Below are 15,342 nucleotides of genomic sequence, written 5' to 3' on the forward strand. Positions count from 1 at the left end.
TATCTTCAGTCACCTAAGGGGACTTAATTTTTACAGGTACCCTTAGCGGTTTTGAGTTTCTTCAAGACACTGTTTGACAATGTCTAAAAAATTTAATTGATACTGCGACCAAACGAGATCATGATTAATTAACATATATAGTCTAGCAGGTATAGAAATTCTTATATTATAATGCATCAGCATTAGTATTTTTACATTGTGCAATGCAACAGGAGTCAACTTTCTGCAGTAATATCCCTGTTTTGTTAAGGTTAGTGCATTGTAAATATTAGCTTGTAAAATCTAGACTCCAAGTCACCAGAGGCAATGTAACTACTAGATTTTTCTGGTTCATAAAAAAAATTTTGCTCTCCTCCTCTGTAGCCTTGCCAACAAAAGTCTGAGGAACAATACTTTTTTATGTCATTATGTAATTCTTCTAGGTGTTTATTTTCAGAATGCTAGGTAGCCTGAAAGGATTGAGTTACTTTTCACAGGCAATGTGAGGAACTACCAGCATAGCTGATTTAGATATCCAATAATATACACATACATGTACAGAATGACAGAGTTTGGGAAACTCATGGTTCTCCATAATTTGAAGAAACTTACCTCTCTTCCTACGTATGAATCCTTGTCTTCAAATATTAAAACTAAATAATGTACATTTGGATGACTTCTACTCGGAAAAAGATTATAAATCCACTCAAGACTGAAGTGAAAACAAACATACAATCATTGATAACTTTCTGATCAACAGAGAGTCAAAAATACAATCAGTGAATTTGTGATTTTAGTATTCTTGTATGTGTGTGGCATGTATGTAAGTTGAGGGATTGGTATTTCCTTTGAACTACTGTCGGAATGTTTTGCAAAACTATTCACCAAAAGACCATTATTACATGTATAAACATACACGTACAAAGATGCAATGGTGTCAAACAAGCTCTGCAAGTTTGTAATTTCCTCCATGGTATACAACGGAATCGAAATTATCTATTACAATTCAAGATCTCAAACAGTGAATTTCATATGCAGTATCACCCTAATTAGTTTCTTCATCATCTGTTTGTGTATGTACATTTAATATTTGAGGTGTAATACAACAATATCCATGTGTTTAATTTTTAATTTAAAGGTATGATTCAGGCATCAGATTGTCTTGCCAGGAAATTTACTTACTAGATTACAATTTCAATGGAAAATCATCGTCGTACACCACGCCCTCTTCGGCGAGTCTTATCACCCAACGCCGAAAAGGATTTGATTTTTGATTTTTGCGTAGGTCAGCGGAGCGGAAATTATTGCTCTGGCTCGCGAGAATGTGGAAAATAAAAGGCTATGACACCTTCATAATCCTCTTACAGACTAGAACAAACTCGATCCCTGGGATTGATCATACTACCTTTAAAGGTATACGGTCACCTGTAATCTAAATATGCCCATATATGGTATTCAAAATGCCCAAGTGAGGGCGCTATTTTTAAAAAGCGGCCACCCGCTTAAAATCTGTAATTGGCTAGATTTTTTCTTTCCATGGTAACTGTGGCAAAATTGGAACAGGTGACAGTATACCTTTACAGGGCCAGTAATGCTAACTTTTGATGATTTTTTTTTCACTATTTCTGTATTTGATAGAAACTATAGTTTCTTGTTTTATTCCCCACAGCATGTTGATGTACAGAGTATTCAGCTAGTTAACTCAGCCTGAGCATGTGTAAACTGTGTTGCTTATGTTGGCAAGTGAATTCTGGTTCGGACTAGAATTCAAAAGTAAACAATAACAATACATTTTATATATATAGATACTATGTTGATGAACTAAATAGTTTATTTCAATATTTCTTTTGTGAGTAGAATAAGAACTTGCAATTGACATACACAATTAAAGTAATGAAACAATATCATCAAAAGTTAGCATTACTGGCCTTGTAATTGTGTAGTGAGTTATTTTAAATAATTGAAATGATATGCTTATGAATCATTATTATATTACAATGGCAAATATTTATTCAACAGTGAACATTAGCAGCTTTCCAAACATGCACTCTGCTTGTTTATGAAAACATGAATATTTTACACAATAGATTTGTCTCCATACCTTGGGCTTGTAAAATCAGGCCAGTGAGGTGGCTTGGACTTGTGTTTGTCGATGAAATCCACTATACTCTCCCTCATAGTATCAGCTTTCCTGTGTTCTACATGTGAAAGAAACCATGCTATCATCATTATTGAATTGTTGTCTGCATGAACCTTTGGTCTTCTAGAATTTAACCTTCATGTGTGCGCATTCAACAACAACAACAATAACAATATCTTCAGCAATCTTCAGAAAGAAACTTAAGTAACAGATTTATTGCACTTGAAGTAATTTGTGTTATTTATAGTGCTCTGCTTTTTATCGCATTGAATACTGTAATTTCCCACAAAGACATCTGTATTATATGTCTGTGTTTGTTTATCTGTGTCTGTGTGTGTATTCTAAGAAGCACATTCATGTACATTTCATTTTAACATAACCACTGTGTCACTGTAGAGTTTGGGACAACTTCACAGAGCACTTTATACATATGTCATCATATATATACTGTGTGTATTAATATTTCACATTTTTATATTCTGATTATATATGTATATCTTTAGTATATCTGAAACTCAAATGAGCACTAGCACTAAAAGCCTTGTTTTTAAACACTTACATAATGTACAAACAACAGCTGGCATACACAGATGGTATTAATGATCTAATTATGAGAGACAGAGTGTACAAATAACAATAAAACCAGACAGTATTACCATAACTGAGCGTGCTAATTCAAGGTGCCATGTGGAGGAAACATTAATTGCACGCACCAAATCAACTTCATATTGCATATTTAAGCGTATGTTATGTCTAACTGCACTGCAAAGTATCATGATATTTGATTAAAACTCCAGCACGGCATCTTTGTGAGACTTTTACCCTGCCTTTTCACCACCTTAGTTTGGTACATACCCATTGAATCACCAGAGTAGATGGGTCAATCCACCGGGAAATGGGAATGACAGGGTTAAAGAGACAGAAGACCGCTTATACACAAGTCTGGTAGAAGACTACCACATGCAAAGACACAATTATAATTGCTACTGATGAATTGCAATGTACGTCTAACTAGACCTGGCAACCCTAATAGTTGTTGCTCTTCAAAACTTCTGTCTGCATGATGTATTGTGAAAGTAGGATAAATTTCTTCTCATTCAACAAATGAAAATATTAAATTATCCCACTGCCAGACACCATTGTCACTTACCAATAAACAAATCATCCTCTGCATCGATGTCATTTTCTGATGAAACAAATTCGATAAAACAACTTTGAGGGAAAGTAGAAACAAAATCATCTATCCAAAAATTTACACTGTAAAACAAGATTAGGGCCAAATAAATGTAGCCACATGCACCATGTCCCGAATGACAAAGCTTATGAAAGAACAACATTGATCACCACACCTTTTTTTCCTTCACAGAATCATGGACTGAAAAACTGACCAATGAAAACCACAGCAACCATTTACCAACAAATTAACAGTTTGCATACCTTCTGTTCCAGTGTAATTTATTGTGAGTTATTTAGAAGTTTGTTGTTATCAACCACACTGTGCGTAATCTCGGGGTCAAGTGTAGTGCTAAAGAATGATAAAAATTGAATGAAGGCTACAATAATACAGCTTGAATATTTTGGAATGTTAGGCAACCAAAGTTTTTAGCCTTAAATGGGCACGACATTATTGACACTTTGACTGGAACACAAATGCAACTGTTTGTGAAGTAGGCTGGAATAAACATTGAACAATTAAAACAGATATTTGTCAGAATGGTAGTCTGTACATGTATTTCAGTTCTTTCCACGTTCTGAATGGTAAGTATCGAATGTACTTTCCTTTATGAAGTTATTTTTTTCTCATTTTGTCTGGTCATTATGTTTTCTGTTTTGATTATCATATGGAACGGTATGTAGTCAACAACATTACAATATGGGTCCTGGCATCATCATCTCAGTTGGCATTTTTGATTGACACATGGAGAACTATAGTTAGGGAAACTGTATTCACCAAACTGAGGAGAAAAGTTTTGCATGATAGGGCAAGTTGCCTGTCACCATAACTGTGATCAAAATTACATTTAGCTGTTACCAAATTGATGCATACAATATCACATACCAGCAATCTTTGGTTTGAGTTTCCTAACTTATTTTTCATTTGAGATATGATGCAGCCCCATGTAAGATGTGATCACATTGGCGATGCAAAATATCAGACTTTAAAGACAGAAATACAGACATGCAATGCCATCCATGATACTCCGCTCCTTCATTCAGGCATCCCATGATGCATAGTCAGGTATCACCATAGCAACCGGTATGGTATAATCAAGCCATGCAAATAATGATATATTTAAGTACATGTAGTAAACCAGCCCAGAGACAGGTATACCATGAGATTTTGACCAGCTCACGACATACATGCACAAAAGATAACAAGTGCATATGTATAGAGTAAAGTGGTTAAAATTCGGTGGTGTACCCATTGCTGAGGTGGTTTGTTGTTAACAGTACTTTGAAATTCAGGCATGAAACATCTTAAAAAGAAATTTTTTTCTAGCCTAGTGATCCCATGTGTTCAAACTGTGCTATCTCGCAAATACAGCACATGTACATATGGTTATTTTTACATCTCAACAAATCAGATCACTGAATTTTCACCATATAACACAGGATTCAACACAGAGACTAAGTATGCCAAAACTTCTTTCTGTGAAGGGGTTAAAGGTCATAGCGAACGGATGTCTCCATGAAGCTCTTTTTAATGCAAAGAAACATTGTAATAACATTAAATCAGAAAAATAGAAATATTACATCTTTCAGAGAAATATTATAAACATAATTAACAAACCATAAATTTTCAAATCAGGCAAAGAAATCAATCCTTGTCAAAATCTACAATTTGTCTGTGACAAAAGGTTGGATATAACATCATTGCAATTTTACAAAAGAATTACCAGTTATTTGAGACATTCACCTAATAATGTGAGAGGGTTGAGATTTTTTAATGGTGTATGAATGTTGAGACCAGTCTGTCAGCAGGAATGTGGCTGAACAAAGGATGTGCATTGATCAAACGAAATGCATTTGCCTGCTCTCAATACGTTGCAAATGAAATAATTGATTGGATTTGCTGATGGGAATATTACTTTGCATGTACAACGGTCCAAGAATTGAAATTATTGATGTAAATTCGTGCCTTACAGTTAAACCATGTATTGCAAACATTTTATAACAAATTTTGTTGGCTGCAGTTTCACAGTATAATATTTTTTAGGGTTCTAATATCAAGGCCTTACTGACAGATAAGAAAAGTTAACAAAATCCAAATGAAAATATGTCGCTTTTGATTTCCAAAAATTATATATCTTCAGAAAAAGGAAATATGCAAAATATCCAGAGAAAAACTTTGACTGTTTTCAAAATTTGATGTGGACAGTTAGTATTTTCTGAGTCGTGAAATTCCATTATCAGTTATTTGCAGAGCAGGTAAATGGTCTTACGATCACTAATATAATTGCTAAGATACAAAAAGTAAAATACAACGGCAAATTTTACTTTGCCCAGAACAACTCTGTCGTAGATTTAGCTTTCATGACACAGCAAATGGCAGATACAGTGGTTTGCGTTGAACTGTTGGCAATACGGGACCTAGACACACCAAGTTGAGGAGTCACCAGCACTGTCAGGTAGAACTATCGTCTGTGGTGATATCAGTAGATAACAAAGAAAGCAACTTTGCAACAGTTGAAATATTGTCTGGAAGATGGTCAGATGTAGTCAAAGCAACACCACCAGATCTGCACAAACATGGCTTGTAAATGGTGCGTTCTGAGCAGGATGAGCTTGGATGTCTGATGTTGTTTTGACTATTCGTGACCTCCTTCCTGACAATGTTTTGACTTTTGCAGAGTTGACTTCTTTGTTAATGACTGACTGATGTTATCACTCAGACAATAGTTACACTCGACCGTGTTTGCAATTCCTCAATTTACACAGTATTACAGTTAGTCTAGTACCTGTATTGCAAGCGTTTCATCGCAAACCACTGTAACACTCAACTGTCAATGAGCAACAGTGTCACCTATAACAGGAATTTTGAAAGATAACAGCACATACCTGCATACTTCACTCCAATTCCGGTTGATGTTGAAGCATTTAAAAACTGAAGGGATAGAATAACAAGCCATGGAATTACGAGATGGAACAGGTTAATTGGAATTGCTGATAACTTAATTCTGGGTTGTAAATTTTTACGGGCACTGGCTGAGTACAGTACATTCTCTAACCTAACTGTATGTTTCCACAGAAATTCAAAGCATGTGTTAAATGCCTGGAAGGAGAATTGTTAAAAAAATTGGCATTTTTTCCGACTAGATTGGCAAAATCATACGTATCACCAAAGTATTAATAAAACATCACTGATAACAGAAACATATTTACATTACAAAATAACCATACTTCTAGCCAGTAAACTATTGCAGTCACAGCAAGTTGTCCAAGGTTTACGGTTTTTTGATGCACAATATCTAGTGTCTTGCAAATATTTGTAACTCATCATTGCCCATGGACATACACCAAGTATGGCAATCATTTTGAATATCGCATACTGGTACACTTTTGATGGTCTGCACACTTGAAAAAAGGACCCCTTGACCCAAAATTTCTCAAGTTCATTTAGATCCAGATATAAACCAAAAGAGATCATACTGTAGTTCCCTTTTCGTCTGCTAATTTCTTATGGGAAATTTTCTTCTTTTCTCTGTCACAAGTCAAACATTTTCACCCGTTGTTTCCCCTGTTAAATCATTATTTATAGTTAACTGATACCCATTTTTATTACCTTTAGTGTTGGGAAAGCGTGAATATCAAAATCATGACATATGTTAAAATTTTCATCTTTGGAGCAGTCTAATACTGCCAGCTTGATGATATCTTGCCAGCCTATTGAACAAAAAAACAGAAAATCAGAAATTGTTCCATAATTATTTCAGAGTCCAACTGTTATAATTAGCTGGTTGAAATTATCAACAGACCTGCCCAACGTCTGTGGACTTCTGAGTGTATTTAATCTGGGAATAAATTTACAAAGCAATCTGTTGTGTTGACACGACATTGAGTGGAATACCCGGTAAATGCGTTGTCAGTTTTCTAAATACTGGTAGTTTTGTCGGCAGAGTGGTAGAAAAGTTGCTCATTTTTGAACTTTTTTAATGAATTTTGATCAATATGAAGAGCAGTTGACTTTGTTTGACCTCGTTAAACATACTGAAATACTGTTATTGGTGAAACATTTTTTTGTCTGTACCTAAAAATCAAGTTACTGTACAACTATCTATCACCATGCATGGCTGATCATCCACTTTTACATAATTTTTTTCATCTCATCCATACTTTCATGATAAAATGTAAATTGGCGATGGATTTCATATAGATAAGGATAGGAGCTTTGCCTTACATTGTGGCAATGTTTATTTCTCATAGGAAAGTAAGTCAGAATAGGAAATGTCTATTTTGTCATGAGATCACAGATGAGACAATCTGTGCGTTCTGCCAAAGGGTTATTTTTGACACTTTGCATTTATGTACTATAAATATACCTGTAGTATCATTCTGTAAACTGAGTGACTTTGTGCGCATATTCCATGTTTTCTTGATGTCACTATAAGGTCAAAAAAGAGTGATTTTATCCCTTTACAGTATGTGTACATGTAAATGCAAGCACGGCAAATACATATGAATCTAACAGAGCGGAGTGAATAAAAAAGTTCGTTTCACTGTATTAAACAGAGACTGAAACAACTGATTCAATTTCTGATCTTTATTGCAACACAAACAATTAAGCGACACGTGGCTGCTGGGCTTGTTCAATATCACCAATGGCTGCCAACAATGTGAAACTACCGTATATCATTTATTGGATTTGACAGACAGACATTGTTGAGAATGTGGAGGTGTATTTTCAAGTGTGACATGACCCTTGGTCTACCGTACTCCCAATCTACCTCTGGGCTTGTTGTCATATTCTGGTTTCATATACATGTACACTACTGTAACAAGCTTAAAACTTGCAAAGTCAACAAACAGTTGTCACAGAGTAAAGCTTTTTTATGTATTTATTTCACTTTATTTCGGACTAAATCAGTCCACAGAATTCTGATTTCACAGGTATGAAAAGTTTCTCAGAACATTACAAAAATATTATCCTCTAACTCCAGGACTAGTAAACTCCCAGAAAGTACTAGCCTGCCATCAGAATCCACTAGCTCCATGGTCAACACAGTTGTAAATTCTGTTCAAGCATTGGTAAGCGAGGAAATTTGGCTGGAATAGAGAGTGTACATGTAGTGTCCAGTCAATGGTGAGACTGAACTTTATCAAATAATTGCTCAATCAAAGTGGATACGGAAGCCTAAAGGAATATCTGGATAGTGTTTTTTTTCTCCAATACTTTATATATACAAGTACAGGAGGTGTGTATAGTATTACACAGTTACTGGCAGTACAAGGACATGTAATGCAAAATAGTTTGTTAATATGTTTGAGGGCAACCAAAGTAACTGTTTCTGGAAAAGGAGAGTTGCAAACATGGTGACCTGTGAAAACATCTCCAGTTACAGTTTCTTTTACTGGGCTGGTCTGTTGCCCCTGTACATGGTTCACATGTACTGTGAGTGTTCATGGGTTGAGGACAGTGATATATGGTTCCTATTCCATTGTTCACTGACATAGTCCCAGTAAGTGCATACCCACATATAACATTGCACAGTTGCAGGCAGTATACATGTACATGTACAGATACTTGTTTCAGTAATGGGGAAAAAGACATATTTTTACAATTGCTTACATTTCATCTGAGGCATGGTAATGCTATTGTACGTGTATTTCCCACTTCAGTTTTGATTTTGTAAGAAGCTAAGCAAGCAAAGATCGATCAAAAATTTCAATATAAATTATGCAGCGAAAATCTATAGAAATGAATGACTCAAATATGGAAAATTTCCTTCATCATTCAACTAGTACTAACTAGAGAATGTTGTACTCCTCAATGAACACATACTGGTATGGTAGTTTACTAGTGTGCGCGTCTCAAAAGTGAAAGACAAACTTTTGCTCAAACTTTTTTCAATGAAATTTTCAACAATTCTTTCACCATATCGAGCATAAAAATCAGGGGTCAATCATGGTGCAAAATTTTGAACTAGAGAAACAAATAACCTGACATTGACCGATATTTGGAATTCAAAATGGCTGCTATGGGGAAAAAATGAATTGTTTTGATTTTTGGGAAAAACTAAGACAGTAAAAATTTTTCTTTACTGCAAGAGCTAAAATGAGCCCCTAACAAGTGGTATATCAGAAAAGAATTGTAAAAAATTAAGAGTCCAAATACCTGTCCCCGAGGTGCATTCCACCTTAAAAGCACCTTAAGTACCATTAATCTTTGCAATGCTAGGACAGTTCAAGAAACCCTTGCTATGTTTACAACGTATGCAAATAGTACGACAACATGGTTGACCTGTTTGGGAAAGTTCCTATCATCTCTTTGAGGGATCTGATTGCCTAAAGCTGGGATAATGAAAATGATGAAAGTACAGTCCACTTTATATGTAAGCAAATAACAACACTATAATAGGACAAAAATTGACAAACAACAAATGAAATGTCACATTATGTGTGCATGTAATTTGTAAAGCATCACTGTGCCTTAACAAACCATTGGGAATTGTATTTATACCAGCATATGGTACTTTAATAACCTCATTCAGCTGGGTACCGTATTTATTTTGATAACCGTCCCAGGGACTAAGTCTGAAAATGCCTGAATTTATGCAAAGTAGGCGGCATACGTTGACCTTCGTTACACCAGTGATGTACCAACAAGACTCAAAGCAAGTGGAAATTGCAGCTTGAAAATGAATTTTACATAAATTAAAGGCATAAACATACCAATGAATAATAATATTTGTTTATCTCAATATTGACTAGATGGAATAACATATAAATATAACCTGCACACCAAAAACAAATTGAAGGAATTTCTCAATGAAATGAAACCCCAAAAATATCTACAACCATGCACATGCAAGCTTATTAACTTCTCTGTGAGAGCATTGAGTTATGGAACTGTTTTCCGAGTTCAGTTTCCAACGTACCGGAACATACATGTAGCTCTAAATGATAATCCAATCTGCATGGAAAAAAAATCCAATAATATGTAATAACAGTTCGATTTTCACATATTGAATTACATGTACATTGTATATGTAACACATGTAGGATACTAAATATAGCTTTTAGATGGTAAAATCTATTTAACATACATTAGTTGCAGGTACATGTAGCAAATCCTGGGAATTTGATAGAGAATGTTAAATTTTTTTGACAGAGATGCTCTGACGTCAAACACAATCATGCCACAAATTTCATTATTGAATGAAAAAGGGGGTTTTAGTCCTGTTCAGATTATCATGAGCAAAGTCATGACAATTTATATCGTACAGTTTTCTGAGTTCTGATATAGAGAATGGCAGGGGGCCTTTCTAGTCTAGACTTATTCTTCTTTGTCCCGTAACACTGGTTTTAATATTTTCACACAATTTTCACTGACATGTATGGTCAATTACTCTTTACATCAGAATGTAGGCTGGGTATGGAGAAATTGAAGGATTGCTGAATTTGAATATATTGTCAAACTTGAATTTGGGGGAGGGGAGGGAGGGCTTTTGGGGAAAATATATGCATAATGACTTTTGTTCGTTACAAGCAGGGCTCGAAATACTTTTTTCAACCACCTGTCCACTGGACAAGTAAAAATAAAAGTACCTGTCCCAGTGAGAAAAGTACCTGTCCAAAATGGCATAATTCAATCTAAGAAACTACACTAATTTCAACTCGCCTGAGACATAATGTCCAGAAAAATTGAATTTTAATTAGTTTGATAGGAAGTTTTGACAGAACACAACAATTGAATCCGGAAAAATTCAACAAACTCATGTCTGTACATATGCAAATTGGCGTAACAGCAAGAATCTCCAAATCTAAGAGATTTGAGACGTGACCTTAGATAAATCAACATGGCTGCCTCCTGTAAACAGTGATTAGATGTTATTGAACTTTCTTTATTTTTTCTGACTGGTAAATATCCAAATAATGATTTTCAAATTTTAAAAGGTACATAAATTTAAACTTGTGAATATTTGCTGTAGTCAATAGGTTGAAATACTGGTTGCAGCTGAAAAAACCAACCTGTCCACTTGGACAAGTACTTTTCAAATCTGCTGGTCCCAGGCCAAATTTCACTTGTCTGGGACAGGCAGACAGGTATTATTTCAAGCCCTGGTTACAAGGCAACAATCAATTACTATATCCAAAATACTGTCTCTGATACTGAGCAATTCATGTTTATATTACAAACTATATGCACATTCCACTGATGTTTAAATCTCTACAGTCAGATACATGTAGTGATGATGCAAAACACTCTCTCAAGGTACTTCAAGCATTTTCACAGATCAACTGACAGTTCGTTGCCACTCTATACTTGAAGGGTCGTTCCTGCAATCGCAGATTGTACGACCTCGTGAACTTTGACACGCGCATGCCTATTCAATCCCGATTACGTCACACAGATTACAGCGGGAATCAACTAGGCCAAAGTAATTAAATTCTTTGTTTTGCGTCCCCACCCGCTTAGGTTTTTAAGGTTTTCATGAAAAACACACACAGTGTATTTGAATAGGAAATTTTAGGACATAACCGCTTAGCTTTTCTGAACTAAAAATGTTGTTACAATTTTTATTTGCCGCAATCAAATTACATTGTGTTAATTTTCTTGTGTGTGTTTTTCAGCCGCTTAGACGCGTACCTTTTCCCATTTTGAGTGGACGCAAAACAAAGAATTTAATTACTTTGGCCCTATCGAACTGTACTCACTCGGAAATGGACGGTGACCAGCCACAGTGCAGCCGGGCAAGTGGTAAAATGCCGGGACCGATCACTTAGCGAAGATAAATAGGTTGTTTACACACCAATTTCAAGCCGATTTAGACCTCAAGTTTAGCTTTGCCGTACATTTTCCTCTGTGTTCATAACTGAGCGCCCATTCATTGGTGAATTCCCGGGGATAATTCATTGGTATTATCAATGTATGTACTAAATGATGAAGTTTCGGAATGCGAATTAAGTTGAACTTGAAGGCAAAGTAACTGATTTTACTCCATGCCCAATGTGTCTAGGTCGGTTCTGAATGTGTGACATACACGTGTTTGACTAGTTACAGCAGTGTATCTGTATTAAAACATGTATCTCGAGCATGCTGAAGCTTCAACATATTATTACGATGTGGTTTAACTACGGAACTCTTTTTCATACCCTGGCCGAGAATAGATACTGGCCGAGAACAGGCGGAGGGAGTGTATAGGGATAGTGGAAAGTACGAAGTCAATGTCAGCCCCTACCCACGTACTACCCTAGTGTGGGGTATTTGGAAATAATCTTATGAAGTTTGTCAAATGCATCAACCCCGGGAAAGACAACTTTGAAACATTCAGTCAATAAACATAGCTCTTTAACGAAAATCTGCACTTCCAAAGTCTTTGAACCATCCACAGTTCGGCGTTCATCAATTTCGCTGGCTTGACCAGGCTAAACGAATACAATTTGGAAGGGTAACCGATTTTCAAAAATGTCCCCCAACGTCCCCCGTCAACGTAGCTCAATGAAACTGCCATCCTTTGTTCATCTATATTTATCGATTGAATAACTCGAATGACATTGCTCAAAAACACATAAGTACGCGAAAATGGGACTTTTTTGAACTGCAGGTGCTTGACCTGTCACTGCCGATACTGAAAACATTGAGGTGACGATCGCACTACGTCAAACAGAAAGCTGGCAAATTACTATTTACCATGCTCTCTTGCTGCCATGATGTTGTAGTGAGGTTAGTCACAAGGTTAACCATGACCGATTTTTTCCTAACTTGGCCTTGCACAGCGTTAAAACAAAGGCCGAACTTAGCCGATGTCCCAAAGCAAACACGAAGACTTTGAAGTCAGTGACGTAATCGAGTTGAGATCTGGGCAAGCGCAGTCGTTTGAAAACGACCCTCCAAATTAAGAGTGGCAACGAATAGTCCAGTCAAAATAGGGTTAGACCCACCACAAATTGCAACAGAATTTTTTCTTCGGAATGCATTTCAGAGGGGTACCCAGAACAACATATTAAAAGTTTACTCGAATCCACCTTGGGGAAATATGTCTAATTTGCATAAATCAAATATGGCGGCCAACCATCCAACAAAATAACATAATTTGCTATATATCACATGTTAAAAAAGCTATTTCAGTTATTTCAAAGTCTGACACTAGTAATTTGGCCAAGGGAATTATTTTGGAGGTATGTTTCATATGGGTACTTCATTAATTTGCATAATTCCAATATGGCGGCCAATATTCCTACAATAGACATTTTCGGTCATATACCACGTATTAAACAAGCTATTACAGTGATTTTAAAGTTAAAAGTATATTTCTTTGGCATGGACAAACGATTTTCGAGATGCCATGATTTGCATAGGTAATTTGTTAATTTGCATAAATCCAATATGGTGGCCAACATTCCTACAAAGGACATTGTCGGTCATATATGACGCATTAGGCAAGCTATTTCTTTGATTTAAAGTTTTAATATTTTTCTTGGGTATGAAGAAACACTTTAGTGGCTCAATTTTTACAAAGGCCCTTTGATAATTTGCATAAATTAAATATGGCTGCCATATTAATGCCCCATGGCTTAATAGCTTCTAACATAAATAACGGTTTTGCTATAGTTTTTAGCACTAGGAAATTATCAAGAAGAAACTGTTAAGTCCTTGGACATTTATTTTTAAAAATTTTTGATTTTTCTGTGTATGACGACTGTTAATTAATGTTAGTCTTCTGAATGATATATTCTCTTTCTAAATATAACATTGAATTCATCTGTGTGTGGCATTTTCGAAATTTGTAAGGGTGTTTAACACTCTACAGTGTCAAAGCATGTAATCTGTAATGTTTACTGTTAAAAAAGGGTTGTTCAAAATCTTAAGTTTTTAATTTAGACTGAACCCCCTTCTTATGGATGGGTGCATCTTTGTAGGATCCCTTAGATGATAGGCAAGAAGTCATCACACATACCAGCAAAATACAATAAACACAACAAAGCTAAAAAAACAGAAAAAATGATATGACCGAAATAAAAAATGTCGTAATACACACAAACTTAGCACTATTACAAACAATGTCAGATTCAAAAATACTTTCTGGACACACAAACTCAAAAAATCTGAAAACTGCATGCTTTAGCAACGACTTACAATTAATCCAAACACATAATCCAACTATTACACAATACAAAGAAGTACATCTTGAGTCATTTTTCCAAGTGTCATTTTTCCAGATGTACATGTTTGTATCGTGTAACAGTTGGATTCTGTTGGGCTAATGAGTTGTTTGAATTAATTTTAAGTCTTTGCTAAGCATGCAATTTTTAATTTTTGTGAGTTTGTGTGTTGATCAAGTTTTTAAGAGTCCGACATTGTTTAATTTGTCTGTATTGTGGCATGTGTTATTTGGGTCACATTATTTTATTTTTTGCGTTGTTATTATCTTCGTTGAGTTTATTGTATTTTTGCTGTTATATGTGATGACTTCTTGCCTATCGTCTAGGGGGATGTACCAAAGATGCACTCGTCCATAAGGAAGGGGTTCAGTCTAAATTAGAAACTAAATATTTTGTCCACGACTTTTTTAAAACAGTAAACATTGAAGATTACATGTTTTAACACTGTAGAGTATGAAGCACCTATAAAAATCACAAATAATGCCGTACACAGATGAATCCAATGTTATATTCAGAAAGAAATTATTATTAGATGACTAACAATCATAAACGGTTGTCATATTTAGAAATATCACAAATAATTAAAATTGCATGACTTTCTTACAACTCAATAGTAAACGCACATCAACATATACGTATTTTAATCCGTTCGGAAGTCATATGTAAGTCTACCAAATTTGCTTTAACATTCTTATCAAAATACAATATATTCATGGGGTATTTTAACGAATTTAGGTGTCACAGACACTATTAAAAATAAACTTTTATTCTTAAATGGATCGTTATTGTAAGAAAATTTATTGTATATTTTCTACATTTTTAATAATAAATGTTAAAGGACTTAATGTGGAGCTGCACGTTGCCAACAGTTTTTTTCGAAGGAATATTTTTCATCTAAG

The 15,342-nt window shown here is 35.2% G+C and overlaps 1 protein-coding gene across 3 annotated transcripts in view; it reads right to left on the minus strand.

Moving 5' to 3' along the window:
• LOC139114160 (sulfhydryl oxidase 2-like) overlaps positions 1–15,342 on the minus strand; it is a 179,112-nt gene that overhangs the window by 152,977 nt on the left and 10,793 nt on the right. For 2 of the 3 annotated variants that reach the window (XM_070675725.1, XM_070675723.1), the window contains exons 2-6: positions 6,903–7,003; positions 6,179–6,224; positions 3,270–3,305; positions 2,081–2,177; positions 592–691 (exon numbers count right to left, since the gene is read on the minus strand). In XM_070675725.1, coding sequence (XP_070531826.1) covers positions 592–691; positions 2,081–2,177; positions 3,270–3,305; positions 6,179–6,224; positions 6,903–7,003 — 380 coding nt within the window. The remainder of the gene's footprint in view (positions 1–591; positions 692–2,080; positions 2,178–3,269; positions 3,306–6,178; positions 6,225–6,902; positions 7,004–15,342) is intronic. The other variant, XM_070675724.1, reaches the window with a different exon arrangement.

The sequence above is a fragment of the Ptychodera flava genome, chromosome 16 (assembly GCF_041260155.1).
Source record: "Ptychodera flava strain L36383 chromosome 16, AS_Pfla_20210202, whole genome shotgun sequence".
Classification (NCBI taxonomy): Eukaryota; Metazoa; Hemichordata; class Enteropneusta; family Ptychoderidae; genus Ptychodera; species Ptychodera flava.